Raw genomic sequence first — 27,875 nt, forward strand, 5'->3', positions numbered from 1 at the left:
TTATAAAATAACTCATAATAAATTTACCCCTGCACTGGATCTGATTGTTTTATGATTATGTATCTTACATATGCTAGTGTAAAATAATTTCAATGGAAAAAATATTAGAGCTAAAGTAGCGTATCTCTGTTATCAGTCATTAAAATAAATTCTATACCACAGAACATAACACTGCATATAAGAAATAAGTACACAAGATTATTGGGGAACATGCTGCTGATATATTAAAAAAGTCAGTGATTTTCAAATCAATATATATAACCAGTTATATGCAAATCAATACTAAATGTGTCAATTTTCCCAGATTATTATTATTATTATTATTGTTGTTGTTGTTGTTGTTGTTGTATCTCCAACCTAACTGCTGTCCTTAATAGGATGAAACTGCTTATGAAAACATTGATGTTTTTCATTGCCTTTCACCAACATGTGTCTTAATTTGGTAATATATATGTACTGTATTGTTTAGACCAGGGATTATTCCTTTAGCTTACATTTTGGACACAAACGACTACCTAGTATAAAGGGTAGGCTTCCATGCTGATCTGGAAAAATATGGCTTTACAGTCGAACAACCTCGATATATCGAACCTCCATTACTCAAATTTTCAGAATGTCAAAGTAACTTAAATTTCCCGGCGGACTGTTCTATTGTGTATTTATTTCTCTATTACTTGAAATTCGGTTACACGATATTCTCAATTTCTCAAAGCAAACATTTCCTCCCTTGAAGCTAAAAGTACTCTGTAACTCGGATTTTGTGCAACATTAACTCTGCAATACGACATTTGTGGTTTGTGAGGAACTGTTAACAAGTAAAAAAGGGTTGTGGTGATGCTGGGAGCTACTATGACGGGAACCGAAGAATTAAAACTTCGAATGATCTGAAAATTGGCAAAGCCTCGCTGTTGCTCGGGTGTGAATTAATTATCAGTCACGTACGAAATCAGCCCCCAAAGTCGCGGGCAACAAGCTCCATTTACGAATCTCGGCTGCGTGATATTGATGAGAAGTTTCAATGTGAAGGGAGGAATGGTTAACAGTAACAAACCGAAGAGACTAACGAATTTTTTTCAAAGGTGTTAATCGAGGTATGTTTCTTGTTTCACTCCTGTATGTACTGTACCCTGTCTTCTAAAAGTTACTATAATAAGAGTTATAATTGAAGTGATGCCGTAAAAGAGAATTAGTTTGTATACTGTTAAACACTGTTAAAAATAATGTATTCAGTATAAGCCCGTAGATACATATGATTCAATTATGTGCTATACATGCTCAAAAACGGTATTCTCTATATCTCGAATTTTCGATAACTCGAAATAAAATTTAGCTCCCGAGGTGATTCAAGATATCGAGGTTCCACTGTAATTCTCTGCCAAGAAACCAAGAAATTTAGACAGCACGACTTTCACTTCAAGAGATATGGCCATGGGATTCATTCAAACTACACCACCAAAGGGGAGAAGTTAATTCCTGGAGGCAAAGATGGTTCGGCACAGAAATAATTACAATATGTAGTACCACAGTTACAAATAGTAAAAGTAACCAAATTTTTTCACCACCATAACAAAGAAAACTTCAGCACTAAATTTTTGGTTTACAAACCTGAATAATAGTTGCTTCATCACAAAAATACTCTTGGAAAAGCTGAATATTTATTGTAGCTGACATAAGTATAATTTTTAAGTCTTGTCGTTGATAAAGCAGGCACTTCATAATACCAAGAAGAAAGTCCCCATGCAAGTGTCGTTCATGAACTTCATCTAACACTACAACATCATAGCCTGACAGAGATGGCTCAGAAGAGACCTGGAACAAAATGTATTATTTGAAATTTTAAAAATAGTGAAGAATGCAAATTTCAAAAATCAAATTCAGTAAGAAAACAAAAATATTAGAAACAACACTCTAAAAGGTGACGGTGAGGTCAGGAATATCCTGCTACTGTATGTGATAGTACAGTAGATGGTACAATAAGCGACTCTCTGGCCAGGGGTTGGGCGGCCAATATTAAACCTGACAAACTAAGGGAGGAGCAACAATCATGGATGGTTTGTTACGTATATATGCGTGCGTAGATTAACACTGAAGACGTTAAGGTGGGAGTTGCTGCATAATATCAGATATAGATATACGGTGTGTAATAACTTTTGACATTGCAACATTGTGCAATACTGCTAGCGTAACTGCCGAATCATCGCTCTGTCACTGTGTGCATTTAGCGATGAGTTTATTTTTAGGATATATCTAGTGCCTTAGGCTATTTCACCATAGTATGAAACACTTTAAGTTGGGTGGGCGTGACATCATCGCTAATTTTGGAGATTGCATAGGTGTGTCAGCTAATGGCTATATAACACAGTCAAATGGATGGTGAACAGTGAGATAGCCAGTCATATGGATGGAGAGGCCTCAGTTGGTCATTAGTTGGGTCATTTGGATAGAGGTATTGAATGGAGAGATTTGCCATGAAGTCATATGAACGGAGAGACTTGCCATGAAGTCAGTGGGATACCAAGCCTTGCTGTACGGAGTACTACTGAGATGATAGTAGTCAGTCATCTGGATGGAGAAGCAGCAGGCACATTAGTCGCCAGTCACCATATGGATTAAATGTTTGGAGTGTGATTTTAAATTCAAGCCATGTTATATCTCATCAGTGAAACAAAAAGGATACATCACCAATTAGGCTTGAGATACCTAGAGCAGACACCAACTCACAGGAATACGTTGTAATTACACTCAAAGTGTTGAAGGCAAGTGAACAGTGAGGGATAAATTTCTTGTACAATTTTTACATGTCCGGTCAAGAGGAATACAAATTAATGCCTAGTTTCTTCAGTTGCAATGCAATAATTTTATACTCTCATCTGTTTTATCACAACAAATCTTACTATTTTTGGAAATAATTAAAGAATATATTTTGTTCAATTATCAAATTAATTAATTGTTTTATTTCAATGGTAGAATTAGATAACCTCAAATTTAATGGGGAAACCGAATGCCAATATCCTTTTCCCAGAACCTATATGGTATGTTGTCAAAAGTAAGCTTATTACCCTACACGTGTTGTAAGGATGCGGAACTCCAGACAGACCAACGCTGCTAACACAACAAGATAGATATACATACGGCGTTTGATTTAATGACACTATTCATCGAGATTTCTACATCTTCTAGATGACTGCACTTTTATGTGAAAATCAAGTATAACCTTCAAATACTGATATAATCTCTCCTCATAGCAGCTCCAACCAGTACACTTTTACAACGGTTATATCAGAGAGTATCTTAAATCAATCAACTTACTGGATACATCATAACATTTGCCTTTTCTTAACCTATCTTTTAATGTTGGAACGTATAATATAAACAAAATTCACCCTCTGACCTACGTTAGCAGCTACCGCAGCAAATATATGCTGACTGTCACAACGAAGAGGATCAATTTCAGTTCCAGACATACGCCGATTTTAGACTTTATATCAATACAAATACTTTTTTAGACAAGATTTTAAATTAGTCTACAATAATTTTAACATGTACTTGTACTTCCCAATATCACATTTCTTAACCACTGTTCCATAAATTTTAATATCACAACAAATCTTAGCTCAATTCTTATAAACTATAAATGTTATTTTTTTTTTTATTTTTTTTAATGTTTGTTTTAAGATTAGTTAATATGCTGATGATGCCCAATAAGAAGGGCAAAACATGTCCATAATATTCAAAAATCTTTTATGTCTAATTAACCACATAACGTGGTACTATATGTATTGAATAGGTTGAATAATAAATGTATACCTTTTGTAAATTAAATGTGATTAAAAAAGGAACTTCCGTTTTAAATACGGACAGCAACAATGGACATTGATTCTGTACGAGACACTATGGCAGGCTTGTCAATTTTAAGTTAATTTTATTTTTTAACATTGAAGACAACAGTTTCTGCAAGAAATGAGGTCAATTTGTGTTAATAATGTATATATATTTATATCTTTTGCATTTCCCAAATAGTCCTTAAAAAGACATTGGGTTCTTCCATTTTTATTTTACTTTTTTCCAGTTTCTGATTTGAGTTTTGTAATCTACCATGTGATTTTATGGCTGATGAATTCTCAAATAGAGACAAAACATGTCCCTAAATATTTTTAATATGTTTTTAATTAAATAGTTCACTTGTAAAGTGATGTGTAATTGATTGGGTGGACCAAAATCTAACATTGTTTCTTAGTTTTAACTGTATCAATACGGATCTACATGATAAAGTTCGTAAATTGACGTTTCTCCTTTTCAAGCAATCCCAAAGTTTATACCTCAGTATGCTGTCATAGGCTTTTCCTAGGTCCAGAAAAACAAAGATGACATTCTGTCCCTTTTCCCAATGTTTTTCCATTATCATCCTAACAGCAAAAATGAGATCTGTTGTTGAGCTGTTACTTCGAAACACATATTGTTCTTTCTCAAGCTGTAGTTCGATGATCTTTCAATCTTTTAACTTTCTCCATCAACTTAAGTCCATGAGACAGGAGTGTGATTCCTCTGTAATTGCCACATATCAGTCTATTTTCTTTCTTGAAGAGGGGGACTATACAACTCTTAGTCCAGTCAGTCGGGATTTTTTCTTCATTCCACACAGCATTCATCACTCTAAGTAGCCACTGAAGTCCATGAGTTCCAGCAGCTTTAAACTTGTCTGAGCTCACCTCATCAAGTCCAGGTGATCTGCCTTTGCTCATACTGTTCAGAGCATTTTCAATCTCAAACCAAGTCAACGGGGATTCACTTTTTCTAGCCTTCTTTCCAGTATTCAACTACAAATCTTCTTCAACGATTTCTGCTGGGTCTGTTTCATTATACAAGGAAGAAAAATACCTTCTGAGCTCTTCCTGAATGTCTTCCTCTCTCCATGTTATAATTACATCATCTCTTTCCAATGCTTTCATTGGTACATGAATAGTTCTTTTGTTTTTCACAATTCTGTACAGAAGTTTTTTATTTCCTTTAGTGTCTTCTACTAATTTGTCAGTAAATTCAAGCCAGTTTTTCTCTTTCTCAGATTTAATTACTCTCTTTGCTCGAGTTTTACATCTCTAAACTTCTGTTCTAGCTCTCAGTTTTATGTAATCCTTATCTGCACCTTTTAGGTTCTCTTTATCCCTTTCTCGTCTTGCCGTATTCCTATCTTTTATGGCTTGCTGAATAGAATCATTCCACCAAGAAGTTTCCTTTCCTTTTGGTATACAACTCATTTTTCCTACAATATCAACAGCTGGGCTCACAAGTATTTACTTGAATCGGGTCCATTCCTTTTCTCCCGTTTCTATCTCATCTGTCGGGAGCTGGTCACGAATCCTTCTTTGGTATTCTTCCTTTTTTTCAGGTTCATACAATTTCCACACCCTTATTTTGGGTTTTCACCTGGTCTTCACATTTTTCACTGGGATATTTCACAGTAATCTGTGGTCACTGTCCAAGCTTTCTCCTGGCAATACTTTCACATCGGTGATAAACAAACCGGCTTCCTTATCAGAGATAATATAATCAATTAAAGATTTCTGCTGTCCATCCCAGCTGTATCTTGTTACTTTATGGCTGGGTCTTTTCTGGAAAAGGTGTTCTTAATTATGAGGTTATTTAAACAGAAGTCCAGCAGATCTTCACCTTCTTTGTTCTGTTTCCAAGGCCATTTGGACATTTTCATACCCTGTTCTATCGACACCAACTTGGGCATTCAAATCTCCCATCATAATTATATTATTTTCTTCAATATGCTCTTCTAGTTCATCCAGGAATGTCTTTCTCCTCTTGAGTATACCCAGATTGAGTGGCATAGAGTTGTTTTTAGTTCTTTTTCCGGTTTGAACCGTGTTGTTCTTTTCTGTACATTACGTACAGTTTGCAGACATTTCGAATACATTGCAGTATTCTTTGTCAAGGCGACTGAACCACCCCTACTTGATCCGAGGTAATCAGTCTCCCAGGCAACAATCAGGGCATATAGTTGGATTATGGTTATGACCTCTTTCCCTGTTTTCCATCTTAGCTTAATTATTCTTTCACCGACACGTTCTACATCCGACACTACTTCAGTGTTCTTACTGATGACAAATGCTACGCCATTACAGGGTTCCTTTCCGTGTCCATGCCAATAGATCTTGTAACCCTTCCTCAATGATTTTACACCTTTCCCTTTCCATTTTGTCTCATTCACTCCTAGAATATCAAACCAGTATCCAGTATTCGAGAGATAGTAGGTTCGAACCCCACTGTCGGCAGCCCTGAAAATGGTTTTCCGTGGTTTCCCATTTTCACACCATGCAAATGCTGGGGCTGTCCAGTCCCATTGTCGCCATAAAACCTCTCTGTGTCAGTGCGATGTAAAAGCAACTAGCAAAAAAAAAAAAAAAAAAAAAAAAAATCAAACTTTCTCCTTTTCATGAGATCCACTAGTTCTTCACATTTTCTCATTTCCCTTTTTTTTTTTTTTCTTTCTCATGTAGATTCTCCTCTTAGCATACCTTCGCTGATTATCATCGGGCTGCCAGCCAGCATACCTAGAGAAGTATGTGAGGATGTCATCATATTCAGGACTTGAATTCCATTGCATCCGAGGCTCTTATAGTACTGAAAGCGGACATCAATTACTCCTCTGTTGACTTGCTGAGCCTAACACAAAAGAGGATTTTTTCTGCCAGGGCAATCTCCCTTAGCCTTTAGCAGTCCCCTGCTACATCTACAAGGCAGCAGCTTTTTAGTGAATTTATGTGACATTTCCTCCACAAACGTTTCATCAACCTCCTAAGGAGAACTCCTTCGCCCATAGTTGTTGGTTCATCCTTAGTTTGCCAGGTTTGGTATTAGCCACCTGACCCTCGACCAGACAGTCTACTGTCACATACGGTAACAGGATTGCTCCTGACCTGACCATGTATCTTTCCACATTCATGGTTATTAATGTTCATGTACACATGTTTACTGAACTAATGAACAACTACCCGCAATTATGGGTTGCCACAACTGACAAAGTATAGCTCATCAGGATACAGAAATTCTTATCTTACAAAAATATAGCAGTAGAACAATTTTTAAGTTATGTTGTATGTTCAGTCCTCAGCCCTAAGGCTGGTTGGATCCTCCACAGTTCCATGATCAACTGTCATCAATGGCCTGGGCATCACTGAAGAGGCATACTAAGGAAATGAGGAATGAGGTAGTTTCCCGTTACTTAAGGGAGTCCAAAAAAGTGAGATTTCACAATGTTTACAAATCCGTGTATGGTGGTGATAACAATGCTTTCAATACCGTTCGTAGGCAGCTTGAATGTTTTCCAGAATTTTATGAACAAGGCAGGTACAAAGCCATGAGCCCCAACCATTAGGCTGATAATCTCTATTTCAATCAGCTGGTACTTGTTTTCGTAGAACTGTTTGGTGGGTGCATAAATGTTCCGCTTCTCAAGGTGGACTTCAGTAGGCTGGCTGGCATGGTGCTCTGTCTCTGGTATTCTTTGTCTTCAATCAATCAATCAATCAATCAATCAATCAATCAATCAATCAATCAATCAATCAATCAATCAATCAATCAATCAATCAATCAATCAATCACCACTGACCTACATTTAGGGCTGCTGCCCAATGACAAATTCCCTAACAGTTCTTTACCTAGTCTGTTCTTAAATGATTTCAAAGAAGTTGGAAATTTATCAAACAATATCTTGTGGTAATCTGCAGTGGCAGAAAGAAAGAAAAAAAAAAAAAAAAAAAAAAAGAAAGAATGTATATTGATTTGATTTAGTTTTGTGCAGTCTCATCATACATTTCACCAGTCAGCATACAATAGCTTGAAGAAACATACTACCTCGGCCCAATACAACAGCAAGGATCAACTAAATGAGACATACAGTATCTTAATATAAGCATGTAAAAGAAAAATTGGGTCAATTTTCAAATACTCTCTCTAAAGAGAATTAAAGAGAAAATTAAAGAGTAATTTAACAGAGAGCATGTTTATATTATTACATTACCTATAGATGGCAAAAAAAAAGAGACTAGTAACACTTATCAGTTTGGAATCAGAGCTTTATCCTTCCACTGAAAATAGCCTCTTAAATGTGGCTATTTACCAACAAACTTTTCCCTGCCATACAACCTTTTTTCTCTCTCCAACAAAATGCTAAAATGAGAAAAACTAGAAATGAGAGATTTTGCATTTTGAGAGTGGAAGATTTAGGTGTGAGTTCCAGGGGCTCTCACATTTTCAACTAGAATTTGTAGGCATTAAGAGAAAGGCAGAAAAAGGAAGGAAAAAGAAATAAATCATACTAGATTCTTTTTCCTTATACATAAACATTTTGTATATAGGGTATATAATATACATAAATTACAAACAGTTACCTGTCTTAAGAGAAGACCTTCAGTGATAAACAATATTTTTGTTTTCTGTGTTTTGTTTTTCTCAAATCGAATCTGATAACCAACATCAGTCCCATATTCATTTAATGTTTCATACGCCACACGTTTGCTTAAAGATATACAAGCAATGCGGCGAGGTTGAGTGCAAGCTGCAAAATAATAACAACAACATACATTTCTGCACTCACTAGAACATGTACAAGGGAAGAGAGATAAAGGAAGAAAGATGTTCTATTTATTTAGATGATAACAATAATACTTATGAATGGCACTATAGAAGTACTTATCTACCTGAAGTTACTATCAAAATCATGTTTAGTAAGGCACTTTAATATTTTTGTTTTTTATATGTAGGCCACTTTCTTGTATGTTCTAATGAGATGCCAAGAAGCAAAGAGCCTTAAATCCATTATAAATAATTTTCACAAAAAATAAAAATGTGTCCTTTTTTTATGTGCAAGAGAGGATCACAATTCTTTCAGCATAAAATCAGAAAAAAAATATTTGATTTCAAAATTCGTGCACGAAAGAAATGAAATTTCTACGATTCTCTAGATATTTAAATGTTTAGTTTGGACATGAGGCATTTTGCTGAATTACATTGTACATAAGGGTATTTGCAACAGTAAGCAGCTTAATGTAATTAATGGCATATGCTACAATACAGGGAACATAAACTTAGGAAGACTGGAGGAAGAAAACTGAAAAATTCAACGTATTAGGTCATGTTACGTACATGTAGTACGTGTTGAAGAGATGTTAAGTACAGAACAAAAATGGCCAGCCGGACACCAGTGGGATCCAAACCCACAACCTCCCGATTTTGCGGTCATGAAAATTCAATATTCAAAACTGAAAAATTATTTAATTACTATATATTATTTCCATTTTGTTTTATTCTGCTTACATTTCCGTTATTTTGTGACAGAAAAACAAAACAATATTTCACAAAATATTAACTTAAAGGGCTGCAGGTACTTTACATTAATTTAAACTGTCAAGTTTCAGCTGATCCAGTTGTCATTCTTCAGGCTGTATAAAAGTATATGACAGAGAACTGAGGGAAAAGATGTTTACCATACTGGGGGACTATGGGATTACGGGTAGATTATTAAAATCAATCAGAGGCTTTTATGTTGACAATCAGGCTGTAGTGAGAATTGATGATAGAATGAATTCTTGGTTCAGGGCAGAGTCCTGCAGCGAGGTCCAGCCCATGAGCTGCTTCAGCAGTACACTGCAATGGGCTTTGAAAGGCTCGAACAAACGAAGCCCGTGATGTCATCGCACGGGCCAGTCTGGGCCAGCGCTCTGTCATTCGTACGCGGTGAGCCAAGGACAGCGCTGTGGTAGTTCTATGGGCTGACTGCTTCAATGTGTACAGTGTACTGCGTGTCACCGGAGTGCGTTGCAATACGGTCGAGTGGAGCCGATCAAATTTGCTGTGGTTTTCAGTTTGACTTCTCCGTCTATCCTGTTATCGGAAACGAATGTGGACTGTAATTCCAAAAGAAAAGAAACCATGGCAAAAAATCGTGAAGTAAAAAAAAAAAGAAGCAACAAACGAACTAAAAACCGCACAATACAAGACTTCTGAACCGGATCCTAAACTTAAAAGTCGTATTTGATTGGTATTCAAGCCTGCAGTTGACGGTGATGGGATAGACGTTAATTTTGTGTGCTGCACGATCTGCGGTGAACTTTATGTACACACTAGCAGTTACTTGCGGCTTCTCGCGTGGATTTCGTAATTTGATAAAAGTAATCATTCCTCGGTACTGTACTAAGACATTATCTGAAAATCCCTGAAGTATAAAACCTCACTGAAAAATTGAGTTTCATTTACCCCAGAAACTCTTTGTAAACAAATTTTGTCGTATTGCCGTTTGGGGCTGAGAAGACCATGTGACATAGAACTGTACACGTGAGAACGTCTTCTCTCAAGTAAAAAAAAACCACGTTTCTTTATTTTTAAAGGAGATTACAAATACGTATTTCCACATCTGTAACATCTTCAGGTTTTGAGATATAAGTATCCACATAAAAAGAATTCAACCCCTTTATCAGACCTTCCTCCACCCTCTCCTATATGGATTTTCCAAAAACAAAAAAGGGAGACATGTCTCTTTATTTTTAAAAGAGATTATAAATACCACATCACATCTGTAACATGTTAATTTTTGGAGATATATTGTAGATATGCTCAGGGATTATGTATACAAATTTTGGTTGGCAGCTATGCCCAAACGTACACACATAATCGCGCTGCTGTAGAACCCTGGAGCTGGCGTTGCCATCGTTACGGCAGTTCATTTCCTTATCCGATTCCGAGAGCAGGGGTAGTGTGGTGCCAATATCTCCATAACGGTCGGTTTCAGGGCCGTAAAACACAGTTTTCAGACCCATAGGGCATACCGAGATTTGTTCTTTGAGTCAAGGGGCTTGAAATGAGCTTAGTGTTGTCCTTGCACGACAAATTCGATATTTCGCCTATATTAGCCTATTATTTTTATGCCTTCCCTGTCGCCCCCACCTCGAATTGTTTTGAAAATAAAATACAGCCCGTGTCCCTCAGGGATAATGTATATTTACATTAGTAAAAGGATTTTTAGAATCGGTCCAGTCGTTTCTGAGATTACCCTCCAGATATACACAAACTAACAAAATTCGCGCTCTCTCTTTATTATATTAGTGTAGATTAAAGGAGTCGGACTGATTTTGTCTTTTTTATGATTAGATAAAAAACTTACGATGAACGAGGTGTGCTTGAATGACGAGCATTCTAATGTTTCCGTGTCTGGCTCCATGGCTAAATGGCTAGCGTGCTGGCCTTTGGTCACAGGGGTCCCGGGTTCGATTCCTGGCAGGGTCGGGAATTTTAACGTTAATTGGTTAATTTTGCTGGCACGGGGGCTGGGTGTATGTGTCGTCTTCATCATCATTTCATCCTCATCATGACACGCAGGTCGCCTACAGGAGTCAAATCAAAAGACCTGCATCTGGCGAGCCAAACATGTCCTTGGACACTCCCGGCACTAAAAGCCATACGCCATTTCATCAGACTCCACGACTATGCCACAACCTGCCAAAGTAATGAAATTTTCTTCCTGGACTGATGTTCATGTGCTCCTATTCCAACAGATGAGCTGGAAAGATATTTAAAGCAAAATTGTGGAATGCAAGAAGATAGATATAGCATCCTACTGGAGAACAAATAGACAAAACTATCCAAAATTTCATCAGATCGCTAAGAAAGTCATATGTATGCAAGCATCATGTTCAGCTTCAGAGATAAATTCCAGTTCAGCGGGCTTCATTATCAACGCATGACAATGCTGATGCTCTTCTTTTCATTCACAGTAATTCCATTCCACCACATTAACAATGACAAATTAACTACTCACACTAAGTAAAAGCTATGTTCAGGATTGTTTTTGTTGTTGGCAAATTACACGTCATTTCTGTTTATATTTTATTTTGAGGTAAACGCGAATGAAGTCCTATGAATATGCTTTGTGTTATTTAGATTCATTTTCAGTTAACTTGTTGTCAATTGCAAACGAATATTAGTTTATAATAAAGTTTCTGTTTGTTTTCAATTATTATTATTATTATTATTATTATTATTATTATTATTATTATTATTATTATTATAGTGCAGGAGAAATATCTACCATTTAATTTCAAAATGCGATTAGCCTACTTTGCAATATGTTAGTAGCGTACGGAATTCGTAGAGTGAATGATCCGAATAGTAGTGTGACGTAAACATTTCGTTGTGCACAGTGCACATGTTATTGTGGAGAACTACTCAAGGTTATTCCATGGAGCCCGCCCAGTGCGGTGGACTGCGGTGGGACGTATGAATGAGCCCAGTGCTGTGGGACAGTACGCTGCCGCGTCAGAAAGAGAAAGGCACTGCACGGGCTGGGCTGCCGGAGCCCGTGGGTTCGAAGTGCTGCGCGGTGGGTCTGGCTGCAGGAGTCTGGTTCAGGGTACTTACAGGGATTAGACAAGGCTGTAATCTTTCACCTTTGTTGTTCGTAGTTTACATGGGTCATATGCTGAAAGGTATAAAGTGGCAGGGACGGATTCAGTTAGGTGGAAATGTAGTAAGCAGTCTGGCCTATGCTGACAACTTGTTCTTAATAGCAGATTGTTCCAAAAGCTTTCAGTCTAATATCTTGGAACTTGAAAATAGGTGCAATGAGTATGGTATGAAAATGAGCCTTTTGAAGACTAAATCAATGTCAGTAGGTAAGAAATCCAAGACAATTGAATGTCAGAATGGTGATACAAAGGATGGTAATATAGTAAGCGAGACTAAATCAAGGTACAGTAAAGGTAATATAGTAAACTCACAGTTGCGATCAACAGTATTCTGTAAGTAGGAAGTCAGCTCCTAGATGAAACTATCTTTACATCGGTCTGTTTCCAGACCAACTTTGCTTTACGGGATCGAACGCTGGATGGACTCAGGATATCTTATTCTTAAGTTAGAATTAACACACATGAAAGTAGCAAGAATGATTGCTGGTACAAACAGGTGGGAACAATGACAGGAGGGTGCTTGGAATGAGGAGATTAAGGCTAAGTTAGGAATGAACTCTATAGATGAAGCTGTACACATAAACTGGCTTCAGTGGTGGGGTCATGTGAGGCGAATGGAGGAGGATAGGTTACCTAGGAGAATAATGGACTCTGTTATGGAGGGTAAGAGAAGTAGGGGGAGACCAAGATGAGTATGGTTAGACTCAAGTTTCTAACGATTTAAAGATAAGGGGTATAGAACTAAATGAAGCCACAGCACTAGTTGCAAATAGAGGATTGTGGTAACGTTTAGTAAATTTACCGAGGCTTGCAGACTGAACGTTGAAAGGCATACGGTCTATAATTATGATGTATGCATGTATGTATGTATGTACGTATGTATGTATTTGCTTTCTATTGATTTGGTCATTAATTTCAAGAACAGGAGCAGAATATAATGGTGTTTGCTGCATTTCCACTAGTATGTAGAGGCTTATGGATGTGGACAAAATGGAACTTGCATCTCTCTTTAGTGATTGGATATAAGGGTCTATGCAGCAAGCTTGGCAGTGGACATACGGGTCTTTGCAGCAGTCCATGATTTTTAACCTACAAAATAAGCAATATAGAAGGCATTTTGAAGTTCTACACTAGTGTTAATCAATGATAAATGATATAAATGTGTGAAGAAGGAAATTGTGGTCTTACCTCAATTTTCATTTTTTGTGGACTTAAGGCTCTTTGCACCTTGGCAACTCAAATACGCACTAAAATGTGAAAATTTCTCAAAATACAAATGTATATTAGAATGCAAAACTGACAATTTTTAAAACTTTATGGATGTTTTTTAATGTTTTTCCTAGAAACTTACAAAATCATGGAGTCTGTGCATCCTTGGGATGTCATGCAGAGGAGTTTGACTAAATAGTTCTGTAATGCATTTAGTTCCTACCAAAAATGTAGAAGATTATAATAATAATAATTATTATTAGCTCTGTCTATACGTGATTTTAAATTTCCGATTAATATTATCAAATCAAATTACCAAGCCTACTGATTGAAATTAAGTCAAATTTTACATTTCCTTCAAAACACTATAATGTGCTAAATCATAAATAATACAAAAAGACAGGCATAAAAATCAAAATGCACAATTTCTTATTTTGAAACGTTGAATATCACTACCCTACCTATCACCAACCAAGTACATATTAAAATAGTTGGTTGGCTATGTTTCACGATCTTCATGAACAAATGAAAAATTTTCCCGCCTGGTTATTCATAAAGATTTATGAGGGATGACGGAAAGACCAAGAGAAAGAAGGAGAATTCAAACCAAGAATCAAACCAGTATCTTCCAGCTCTAAACTGATTATCAAAATCATTTCCTATTAGTTACCAGAAGGCCTGGAATGGCGATGTTACATAGAAGGGATAATGTAGGGATGTCTGCCAGAGTATTTTCTGAGATGTGAGTTCACTTATACCTAAACGAGAAATATGCAATTATTTAATTTAATTTCCGGGTTGAACCGTGTTGTACTTGTACACACATCACGTACAGTTTGCCGACGTTTTGAATACATTGCAGTATTCTTTGTCAAGGCGACTGAAATACCCCTACTCGATACGAGGTAATCAGTCTCCCAGGCAGAAATTACACTACTAGAGTGGGCTTGATCTTGGCCTTTTATATCCTAGCCTTTCTGGCTGACGTAAGCCCTGGCTGTCACGTGAGAATTCTGGAAAGTATGTGTCACAGCCAGGTAGTGGGGCCTTGCCCGCGCTGTTATGTAATGGGGTTGCGGCCTGTGTGTTTATGTTGAGGTCTGTATGTCTTAAACTATGAATGATAGGCATCCAAGAATTACTGATTTTATATCCTTCTTCTAAATTTATGTTGTTCAGATGTTTCTTGATTTCGATAGCCTCGCGGCTTTTCCTTTCGAGATTCCAAGGGATAGCTGCTAGGATCTTGGTCTTGTCAAATGATATTCCATGCCTAGTTTCGTAGGAATACCTGGCTACTGGTGAAATGTCTGTGTTTTGGTTCTTGGTGTGACGGATATGTTCTTTTAGGCAGGTGGAGATCAGACGTTTTGTCTCACCTACATAACAAGGTCCGCTTTACTATGCTGCAAGAACCAGAACCTGGAACTGTTTCTTTGCAAATGCTAAAGGAGCATTTTATTTAAGTTGAAAAATTTTACACACAACAAAATTCGTTGAAACTTAATTTGCCGATAATTTGGCAAATCATTCCTGAAAATTTTACATAATATTTTACACTGCTGACCACCCATCCACTTGGGTGGTGGAACCGTTGATTTCTGAGGGTTGCAATTCGACCATCGTGAACACAATGACCTTTTATGGTCATGGACCAATTACCTGTTGGCCAAGTGGATGCGATCACATGAATCATGTTATCGCCTCCGCTTTTAATGAGATGAGACCGACCCAGGATAATACAAAACTCTCCCCGGGTTCCTACGCAAGATATGCTAATCGTTAACTGAAGGAAACAACAAAGTGACTCTAAAACCTAATGGTCCAGATGTAGGGATTTGCCATCACCTTACAAATATCAACCTAACTTATTATTTACAACCACTTGACATTATTACGTTATTTCACCAGCTGACTTCCCTAGTATCATTCAACATCATCATCTGAAATAATAAAAAAATTATTATTATTATTATTATTATTATTATTATTATTATTGCACCATCCTGAGGGGGTTTCTTTCTTGCACCATATTGGGCGACCTATCAATTGCTCCGGCTATTTTCCCCTCAACCATCAATCACTTCTAAAGATCATTAAACGGATCAGTGCATTTAATAAAAATGATGCTATGTGTCGGTAGCTACGCTCGCTTCTAATATTCATTGTATAAACAGTTACTGCATCATAAAATTTAAGCGTTATCGTAATCTTCATTTTTCTTATTACATTTATTGATATGATAATCCTTAAATTGCCACGCGACACCTCTCAGGGATAATTAAATTGCTTATGCGAACCATACTATTTTTACGTGAGATCAACTGAGACACCACGTTTCCTTCTCAATAAATAACCATCGATACCATTCGTCCTTAAGAATCAATATCAAGTTTTCCAAGTCCAATCATTCGAAGAAAAGAAAAGAAAAAAAAAAAAAGAAAATATTTTTTTAAATGAATTAATTCAAAATAATTTATATCCTAATGATATTAGCCTATCTCCTAAAATAATAACACCTAAATTGGATAATCTATAATTTATTTCATGATTCTAGAATCATAAAAGAAAATCTGATAATATTTATCAACATCAATTATCTTCCTTCTCTCTAAAAAAAAAAAAAATTAATTTAATCTATCTTCGATCTGACTCAACTATTCTTCTTGCATCAATTATGCGCATCACAAAAATAAAGGATAAATTCTCTTAATTACATAAATCGAAAGTACATATTCTATCTGTTGAAAACGTAGTATAACATTTTTGGGTTAAAAATAAATCTAAGTCCCTAAGCCTTAGTAATCTTCATAATAAATATGTTAAATCTGAGTCCATCAGTTCTTGTTTCTTTCTTTTTTTAAAAAAAATGCTTATTTTCATCACTATCAAATTGATATTCTGTCATCAGCACATGCGTTTCTTCTGATGTTATAACGTTAGCAATCGCAAGTAAATCCCAAATATATATCAGCTCAAACTAGCTATTTCAAATATATATAGTTCATTAAATGAGAAATATTGGTCACCTTGAGCATGTCATTTGGTTAAAATATTCAAATAACATCCTAAAATTAAATGTAGGTATCATGTAAAGAATAATTATAATCGTAGTTCAAATAGAAATTATACCTAACATGATTTATGGTTTTACCAATATCCAATCAGATATCAAAAATTCTGTAGGAATGCATTTGGTAACCTATTTTATTTAATTGCGATAGAGATTTAAATTATGAAATTGTTCTATGAATTAAATACATTCTCGACACCAAAGTTTCAAATAATATTCAATACAACGTTGATATATTCTCTATGAAGACAACAAGTTTCCCTTCTTTTATGTCTTATTTGGATATTTAATCTGAAGACAGTTTACGGTAACCCATATACGAAATCTACGATGTTTTTCATTGTATTCGTGTACCACTAACCCAACATATCTCGCATTACCATATTAATATCTTGCCGCATATGTCAAACATCACCATTGGCCAGTAATACGCCGTATTTACCGCCAAAAATATCCATAAGCATTACTATCTCTCCATTTATCAATATTAATTACCATAATATATCATTATTCATTCCCACAAACATATCTCAGCGAATAATTATTCGTAAATCCACATCAATATGCCACTCAAATCGTAACTTCCCTACGTAAACATTTATCATTTCCAACAAGACGGCAAATCATCTTAACATCTCATTAATGTACTGCAACGGTACACTTTTGGGTTAGATTTCATATATATTACACTTAAACACGTTAACCTGAAAATGAAACACATATATAAACTAAACAAGTTAATGTTTACTCACATGTCATCACGTCGTAACAGCAATCAGATATTAGTTACTCAGAAATCAACTACCTTCTTTAAAAATATTAAATCTGGGATACGTCTCTTTGTTTACATTGCTTCAATTCCTTAATGGTTGAAAATCACACTCTAAATCTCTCCTTGTTCAATCATAAACATTCCTATATTATGACATTGATTGTAAACTCTGGAAGAAATACCTACTCCCATAATAATAAATCAACAAGGACAATCTCATTGCAAAGATGGCAACGACTTAGATTTTATCACGAAGAACTACGTAAAAACAACATACCAATGTTCACTACAAATATATGAATACTACATCTACGACACATTAATTTCAAGATAATAAAGTAATTCTTTGGAACTTAGCTTGCGATCGCTGACGTTAGATGACTGGCTTTGGCTTCGATGTTGTCATCTTAGGACTATGTAGATCGTCTCCAACATCTGTTACGTCACCATCATGTTGTGGTTTTGGGACCTGGGATAGTAGAAACAGCTGGGCGGTCTACGTCGGAAAGTCGTCTCCACCTCCGATTTAGCTTCTCATGTTGTAGCCGTCAGTCATATGTGAAAGAGACATTTCCAAAATGGCAATTAATTTTACCTCCATACTCTTGAGAATGAGAATCTAGTTTATATCTCTGATTCAGGTTATTAAGAAAGTAATTCAATATTAACTCCTTGCGACAGTTTAACAGGTAAAAATGATCAAGTTAGCTTTCTAAAAATTTCTTTTGTCCAGCTAATCAACCTATAATGCGTTAATCTCGACTTGATTCATTTGTAACGGCCTTCGGTCTATACTCCGACTACTGTCCGGATATTTTTCAACTTGCTCTGATTTTCCGTCACGATATTTATTCAGATATAGGTGTAATTCAAATATTTCTTCGCTGTGCAGGTTCTTCAGCCCGTAATAACAGCAATATCTCCCTTCTTCTTTACTGAGGATTTTTTTTTTTCTCGTGGATAAATTTACGTAGTTTTGCGTAACCCTTTTTTTAATTTTTATTGTTCACCTACTTCTTTTTTAACAATTTTAAAAACCTTCTATTATTTTTGTCATGGCCGCATGGATCCTTTATAACTTTCCGTCTTATTCCGTGATCTAGGCATACTTATTTCGCCAAATAAACATCTTTGCCGTCACGTGTATGGCCTCCTTGATTTTATACGTTCGTATTATATATATATTCTGAAATCACGGCCTATTTCACATAATATATGCGTTCTTTTCAGATGTATGGCCCAATTACAGAATCTTCGCGATCTCATTACCGTGCATGGCAAACTTTTAATGTCATATGGCAACCTTTATTCCGTTATCAGGACGATGAAAACGGTACATTATTATTATTATCAGTGGAGATCATGATTATTGTAACATGTAATCATCATTGATTTAATATTTCAATTTCATTTTTCACCATTATCATTATTCTCAAAATTAATTTAATAAAGTCTTCTTCTTATTCTTCTTCAAATTATTATTATTATTATTATTATTATTATTATTATTATTATTATTATTATTATTATTATTATTATTATTATTTAGTTTGAAAATTCTATATTTTAATTTCAATTTCCACCATTATTATTATTCTCAGAAATAATATAATAAATTCTTCTTATTCTTCAAATAATAATAATAATAATAATAATAATAATAATAATAATAATAATAATAATAATAATAATAATAATAATAATATGATAAATTAATTTCACTTGTTACACGGCAGTTCACTACTATTATGTTTAATGCATAACCTTTACAATTCCAATCTAGTTTATCACTAATAAATCAAGACATGATTTATTGGGAATATTTTTTTTTTTCTTTCGATATTTTATATTTTAATTTTCAATCTTTAGAATTTATTCACATATTTAACTCCCAAATATAAACCACCAAGATCCGATTTCAGATCGGTCGGGAAAAACTAATGGTATTCGAACCCACAACCTTATTTTCGTACTGCCGTTAATTTATGGGAACACTATGTCCTCCCAAGATCAATCTCAACTCCCATGACACCTCGCAGTTGGGCAAATACATCCAATCTCTGCAAGTGCTAAATTATTCATTCCTTTTCATTTTGAAGTCCATTTATTTCACTAAAACTCTTCAAAACATTTAATTCACTAATTAATCCTCAGTGCATAAACTCTGCTCTGCCACTCATAACACCGGAATCGGCATATTATCTCGACATAGGCCTCAACGTACATTTCTTCCTCGACATCAGTACAACTTAATTCATCTCATGCTGGATTTTTGTCCCACACGAACTCCAACATCAAAATTTGGCATAAATCACTCTGAGCATTCAACATAGCATGACCATCATATACAAGTGCCTCTATCGGTTCTAAAGAAATATTCATGATTATGAAGTCCAAAAATGTTAAATCAACAATTAATGCTAAAATCAAATTTACTGTCCGAATTAAAGTCTTCCATGCCACATGTTATCTCCACATTTAAATTACTTTAACTTGGAATCATTCTATCAAACTAGGCCCATGCCATTATTCACAAAGCGTTATTTATCCACTCCAAGTTACTCCCCTAAACAAGATACCTCAATCTTTTCTATCAGATGCGGATAAAATATTAAAGAGTGGAACTAAAGAATTATTACAACTACCAGCAGACGTTCCGGATCACATGGTATACTCCGAAAGGAAGTATAAAGGCCTCGGTTTGTTTCGCGCGACTTGGGAAGCCAAACTACAGCATATTAACATCTGTAATAAATTATCGCTTGCAAATAACGGCTACATTAACGCAACTAGAAACTTGGAACAAGAGCGTACAATTTGTTTGCAAGATCTAGGCATAGAAATGAATGATCGAGTTATGTCCAAAAATAGCCATCTTCCCAACGTAAGGAAGGTCCGACAGACACTACGAGACAGAGAAGTTCAGTCATGGACGAAGTTGCCGCACAAAGGAAAGGGCGTCGGACTCTTCCAGGAATACACGCCAGCGAACAAATGGATAAGAGATCACCGAGGCTTATCCTGTGCGGAATGGAGAGAGGCCATCAAGATGACAGCGAACGTGTGCGCCGTTCGCTCCGTGCCAGGAAGGTCCCAGGACAACACCCTCTGTCGGCGTTGCCACAGAGAGCACGAAACCCTTGCCCATGTCCTGGGAGCCTGCCCTCACGGGGAGGTATTGAGAAATTCCCGCCATCATACAATACGACACATGATTGCGACCTCGCTGAGGGATCACGATTTCACGGTGCACGAAGAGGTCTCTGGCCTAGCTACCGACGGGAGTAACAGACGTATTGACATGATAGCCTTTCAACCAGCTAGCAAGCAAGGACTAATCTTAGATCCCACAATACGCTTCGAGTCGCACGTTGGCCAGGCCGAAGAGGTGGACGCCGAAAAGAAGTCAATTTACCAGCCAACTGTAAACTACTATAAAGATAAATATCACCTAGACAATATTTCCGTCCATGGACTCATGATCAGAGCTCGAGGCACAATCCCTAAATTTCTTGTACAGCTATGGGATTCTCTCGGTCTCAGCCGGACACGACTCCACGACATCGCTATCGCCGCAATATGAGGTTCAGTGACCATACTCCGCAATCATTTATATAACATCTGACGAACCGTATTGCAAATCTATTCCTGAGCCTTTTGGGGAATCTTCTACCTGGCACACTAGCAAAGTCAACAGTAACTTAGAAGACAAAATACTGTGTAGTTGACATACTTTGTCCTTGTGGCAGCCTCCGCATGGGGGAAGTTGTAATAATAATAATAAAAACACGCATTTACACATTACCCATGTTCATTTATCACTCCGAAACATCAACTGATTATTATATTTCCGTCCACTGGCAAAACTTCGCGGCAAAAATAATCATTGATATTTACAGACAATTCAATGGACTTCATTCCGTCCCACAACAATTAAATTCACTTGCCAACCCTCTACCTCTGGGTAATCCTACAACATGCCTTCTGGCTCGTTTCACAATCAAGTTACCATAATGAAAGAATATGATTTCCTCCCGCTAACGATAGCAATCTACAAATTTATATTAAGAGGTACTCAATTCAGCCTTGTAGTTTGTTAAACTGGATGAGGAGCATATCCCTCACCCAGGTTTAGCACTTCATCCTACTAGTATTCATGCCAGCTTGAAGAGGTAATCCGTGACACTTTTCAATATTACACATTTTAAATCTTATTTAAAAAATATTTTAAAAAATTTGCACTTGGAATAATTTCCACTCAAAATTTTACACATAAATTTTACACTCTTTGGCTTTTTATCTAGCCCACTTAATGTAAATATACATTCTTCGTTCCTTCCCCGGATACTAGGAACATGTGATATCTCGGTATCACCTTCAACGGCCCGACGCGCACCCGAAATTCCATCTCACGTCCGCGAGGCTGACCAGGTATCAGTAATTGACTGTTCACTTGGTAAAATTACGCTGAACACCCGCGACCGTTCTCACGTAACATAAATCCTATTTTTGATATAGAATCTCACTCCTATCCGTAGGTTTTGATTTAATGAGTTCTGTAAATATTCAAACTCCTGCTAGTAGACTGTTCAAGACTGTAATACGAACCACCTCACATTATTGATCACTGTGCTACGTAACATTATAACACCTCAAACAATACTCCACGAGAGAATACACACACGTACTTGCGTATTAACAGCTCCGACAATTCTCCACGAATAAGTACACACCCTGGCGTAGTAACGGCTCGGACAATTCTTTACAAGTAAGTACTTCTGCCTCCACGACCATGTTTTTATATCCATCTCACCCCTCCTCCGAGTTCACAAAAGGTCATCTTAGGACGCGCAGTTCCAATATACTCATACGACTATTTGCGGCCCTGCCAGTGGCTTAAACGTGGGATCCACTGATGTAATTATGTTATTATAGCCTCTATGCCAATTCTCAAATAATATCGTTCGCTGGTAATTACTATAATTGTGAATTTAGCTCCTGTATCCCGGGCGGGGGATTTTGCGCCGTTTGTAGCGTCTCTTTCCTGCAGCCAATCAGCGAATAGCGTCCATGAATTCTCAGAATTACGCCAGTCAATCTCCCTCAATTAATAACTTTTAATAATTTTTACTACAGGGTTAGGCTTCTAAATTTCATCTTATCTCGAATTTATAAATCACTTCCTTCTATAAATTTACTCCGTGGAGTTAACGTTGATAGTGCTTCTTACAATACGAAGTTGTTGTGCCTGCTTCTGCCCTGCAAATTTTACGATTGGTCCAAGCTTACGCGGGACTGAGAAGTTTCATATTTGTTTTCTTTAAGTACCAACCGTGCGTTCAGCTCTTGTTTGGCTCACTGGAGATCCCCTGACATCATTTCTAGGAAACCTGGCCTCGGCCCATACGTTGTTCCAACTATAACTTTGCCTGCGGCTATGAAACTTTTCCACTGACTTGGAAACAACTCTGCCTTTCTCTTCACCCCCTCGTCACAATTTCTGAGAGAGCTAATTCTGCTTGCCATTGTATTTCTTAATCTTAGTGGAAACATTGGTCTGTGGTAGGTTTCACCATATCATTCGAACTGGCCCATACAATATATAAAGTAAGATATTCTTGCTTCTAAAAATGAAATATATATTCCTCCATAATTAATTACAATTGAATGACACCTATCACCAGGGCGCAATATGTGCTTTGTTACATTTATTATTCACAGATCTGAAAATTACATTTTTCCTCGGCCAATTAGGGAATCTCAAGTAGTTCTTTTTCTAAGTGACATAGAACAAATAGATGAGAGAACTTCTAACTTTGCTGACTGTCTGAAATAATTTTACTGAGCTTATAAACTACAGCCAACTTTTAGGAAAGTTTTACACACATTTATATTACAGAACAAATCTCCATTATCACATAAAATACATAAGAGAGAACAATACAGTACACACATGTCCACTGTTATTTTCAAACAAACACTGTCGGAAGCATGCTATGAATGCAGGCTTTTAGTTAATCAAGCATAACTGACAAACGTTCAATGAATTTTACCAAACTTTTCAGTTTGTTATTAATGCATAAACACATATACATCGTAAGTTACCAGAATTATCTTACCCTGTGCTGCGGGAGGAGTATAGCACCAAGCATGCTACAAATGCAGGTTTTTAGTTAATCGAGCAGAACTGAAAAACCGTTCAATGAATTTTACCAAACTTTTCAGTTTATTATTAATGCACAAACACACACACATCATAAGTTACCAGAATTATCTAAGGTCAGTGCAGTGGAGGAATCTTGTAATGCTTTCTAATCGAACAAGGGAAATGACTAAACCAAATATAGGAATAGCTAGTACCTAGTTTTTTGAAAAATAAGATCTCAATATAGGTTTCTGTAATATGCTTATTAACATATAAACTGCAAAAACCACATACATTTTCCAGACAGTAACTGGTACCCATTAATTTACCCTCGATTGGAACAGAAATAACATAGCGTGTGACCGCATGTGATGTTGAGCATAAATACCTGCCTGTTCTAACATCTTTACGAACTCGAACGGAAAAAAAACAACTGAAAAATTTTCACAGGATATAAGCAATTCTTTGCAGTATTCTGAGGCCCATAATCTGCAGTGAACATTTTCCTTTACCCTCTAATATCCATATCTTCCCAAACAAACCCACCATTGATAACATTAAGAACGATATTTGCCAGCGTATCACAAGCAATATCGCTGTCATGATCACTACTTTCACTCTCAGATTCTATATCCTAGTCCTCGTTTAACAAAAAATAAAACTTTCTGTATCATCATTTGCTAAAACATAGTTAATTGTTGAATCTGCAATCACAAAAAAATTTTAGCTGCCACGTTGTCAACAACAGAACTTGGCTTTTCAGATATATACGCCAATATACGCCAAATGAAAGTTCGATGCTTCGTCTATATATATATCACATTACTTTTGTAATAGTTCAAGAACTGTTCGTTGATGGCAGCACAGAGCAGAAGCAGCTACGCGTGTGAAATGCACATCACTCCGCGACAGAGAGCATTAGAGAGTCAGTTTACAGTGTACAGCACTCCACGTTGAGCGGTTAAAACCAAAATACACTAAAAAACGTAACATTTCCTAAGACATGTGCAGTATCGTGCCCCAAAAGGAAAGGCTTGAAGAAGATCCGCACCCAATTTCTAGAAGCGATATTTTTGCAAAAATGTGTGGGTGGTATCAGGGATTATACGGTACTAAATGCACCATCCTGAGGGGGTTTCCTTCTTGCACCATATTGGGCGACTTATCAATTGCTCCGGCTATTTTCCCCTCAACCATCCATCACTTCTACAGATCATTAAATGGATCAATGCATTTAATAAAAATGATGCTAAGTGTCGGTAGCTATGCTCGCTTCTAATATTCATTGAATAAACAGTTACTGCATCATAAAATTTAAGCGATATCGCAATCTTCAATTTTCTTATCACATTTATTGATATGATAATCCTTAAATTGCCTCGCGACACCTCTCAGGGATAATTAAATTGCATCTGTGAACCGTATAATTTTTTGCGTGAGATCAACTGGGACACCACATTTACTTTTTAATAAATTACCATCGATACCATTTGTCCTCCAGAATCAATATCAAGTTTTCCAAGTCCAATCATTCGAAGAAAAGAAAATAAATAAAATATATTTTTTAAATGAATTAATTCAAAATCATTTATATCATAATGATATTAGCCTATCTCCTAAAATAATAACATCTAAATTGGATAATCTATAATTTATTTCATGATTCTAGAATCATAAAAGAAAATCTGATAATATTTATCAACATCAATTATCTTCCTCCTCTCTATAAAAAAAAAATTAAATTTTAATCTATCTTCGATCTGACTCAACTATTCCTCTTGCATCAATTATGTGCATAACAAAAATAAAGGATAAATTCTCTTAATTACATAAATCGAAAGTACATATTCTATCTGTTGAAAACGTAGTATAACATTTTTGGGTTAAAAAAATAAATCTAAGTCCTTAAGCCTTAGTAAACTTCATACTAAATATGCTTAATCTGAGTCCATCAGTTATTGTTTCTTTCTTTTAAAAAAATGCTTATTTTCATCATTATCAAATTGATATTCTGTTATTATCACATGCGTTTCTTCCGATGTTATAACGTTAGCAATCGCAAGTAAGTTCCAAATATATATCAGCTCAAAATGGCTATTTCAAATATATATCGTTCATTAAATGAGAAATATTGGTCACCTTGACCATATCATTTCAAATCAAATCAAAATCTCTTTATTTGCAAATGAGGTGTCTACCTCGGTGGCAAATGGTACACTAAAATACATTATTGTCAAGCACTAAATATTAAATTAACAAGAGAAGAAAATTTTTCCTATAATACAATATTATACAATTTACGCTAACAATGTTTTCTATTAAACACACAGCTCATCCTTAATAAATTTATATTGTTTACAAAATTCGAATTATAATATCTCCTGTACTACTTACAAATATAGTTAACTGATATACAGTATGTGGAATTGCTTCAAATGATACTATAAAACTGGTATAACATTAATATTTACATTGCATTTATTTATTTACTATTTTTTTTACCCGTTCTGGATCCTAAGTAGCATAACGACCTGCTGCGTCTTAACCAGAGCCCCTTTTGCCACCACTTTTCAGAGTTCCTGAAGGGCCTTCACAGCTACCGTAGCGGTCCCAGGGCCCTCGAAGTCCCCACTGTACTTCACCCCTACAGGCAGTCCCCTACTTTGGCTGTCCAAACTCCTTAGACCAGGGGATGGAATTAATTTATTCACACACATTTTTTTTTATTTACAATAACCTGCACCGGTCGAATGCCCTCTAACACTTCATTTATTTTCTCTGTTGCTGTTTATTCTCTTCTTGAATATCTGTACTGATTTTGGAAAAGGATCAAACACTGCCCCTGGTAAACTGTTCCACTCCTTCACACCCTTCCCAATGAATGAAAATTTACCCCAATCGCTTCTGCTAAAATTCCTTCTAATTTTATATTTGTGGTCAGTCCTGCCGATATAATTATTTTGCAACTGAAGCCTCTCACGGATATCTCCCCATGCTGCTTCTCCTGTATAGGCTCTATATAATCCTGTAAGTCTAGTTTTCTCCCTTCTCTTACTTAAAGTTTCCCACCCAAGTTCCTTTAACATTTCTGATACACTACTCTTTCTCCTGAAATCCCCTGTTACAAATCTTGCTGCTTTCCTCTGCACACTATCTATTTCTTTTATTAGGTATTCTTGGTGAGGATCCCAAACACTGTTTGCATATTCCAATAATGGACGAACCATACTCAAGTAACTTTTTTCTTTTAATTCTTTGTTGCATCCTTTAAGTAGCCTCATTATGACATGTAATGATCTGTATGCTTTCCCAACAATGTCATCAATATGACCCTTCCAGTGCAAATTACTTTCAAATCTCACACCTAAGTATTTGCACTTGCCATCTTTTGGGATAACTACCTCATCCAAAGTATATTCAAATTCAGTTTTAGAGCTCCTGTTTGTAAAAGTTGTAACAGTTGATTTGCCTCCATTAACCTTCATATTATTTTCTTCAACCCATTGTTGGATACTTTCAAGGTCCCTTTGTAATTCTGAACAATCCTCAATGTTGTTTATTTCTCTATAAACAATTATGTCATCTGCATACAATCTTATTTTTGATGTTATATTGTTCCCTAAATCATTTGCGTATATTAAGAAAAGTAACGGACCGATTATACTACCCTGTGCAATTCCCTTCCAAACTTTCTCTTCCTGCGATACATTATTTCCTACTTTGACTTTCTGAACCCTTGAATTTAGAAATGCTTTTATCCAACGTGTAACCCTTACGTCCAATCCTATTCCCTCCAATTTCTTTAATAATATTCCATGTTCCACTCTATCAAAGGCTTTGGAAAGATCTATGGCTATGCAATCTAACTGACCTCCTGAATCCAATTGATCTGATATGTCCTGCTGAAATCCCACCAGTTGTGCCTCACAAGAAAATTTCTTTCTAAATCCATACTGGCTCCTCATGAACCAATTTTTATCATCACATATCCCTCTGATGTACTTTGATATTAAACTCTCCAGAATTTTACAAACTATACTGGTCAGGCTGATTGGTCTGTATTTCTCTGGTTTCCTTTTATCACCCTTTCCTTTATAAATTGGTATTATTATAGATTCCTTCCATTCCTTTGGTATTACACTATTATTTATGACATAGTCAAAGAGAAATTTTAAATAAGGCACTATGTACCACCCCATTGTCTTTAAT

General features: G+C 36.0%; 1 protein-coding gene across 2 annotated transcripts in view; it reads right to left on the minus strand.

Moving 5' to 3' along the window:
* LOC136857904 (probable ATP-dependent RNA helicase DHX34) overlaps positions 1-27,875 on the minus strand; it is a 330,161-nt gene that overhangs the window by 234,657 nt on the left and 67,629 nt on the right. Inside the window, exons 4-5 of one of the 2 annotated variants that reach the window (XM_067136959.2) lie at positions 8,400-8,566; positions 1,606-1,809 (exon numbers count right to left, since the gene is read on the minus strand). In XM_067136959.2, the coding sequence (XP_066993060.2) occupies positions 1,606-1,809; positions 8,400-8,566 (371 nt within the window). The remainder of the gene's footprint in view (positions 1-1,605; positions 1,810-8,399; positions 8,567-27,875) is intronic. The other variant, XM_067136960.2, reaches the window with a different exon arrangement.

This window comes from Anabrus simplex, chromosome 1, assembly GCF_040414725.1.
Source record: "Anabrus simplex isolate iqAnaSimp1 chromosome 1, ASM4041472v1, whole genome shotgun sequence".
Taxonomy (NCBI): Eukaryota; Metazoa; Arthropoda; class Insecta; order Orthoptera; family Tettigoniidae; genus Anabrus; species Anabrus simplex.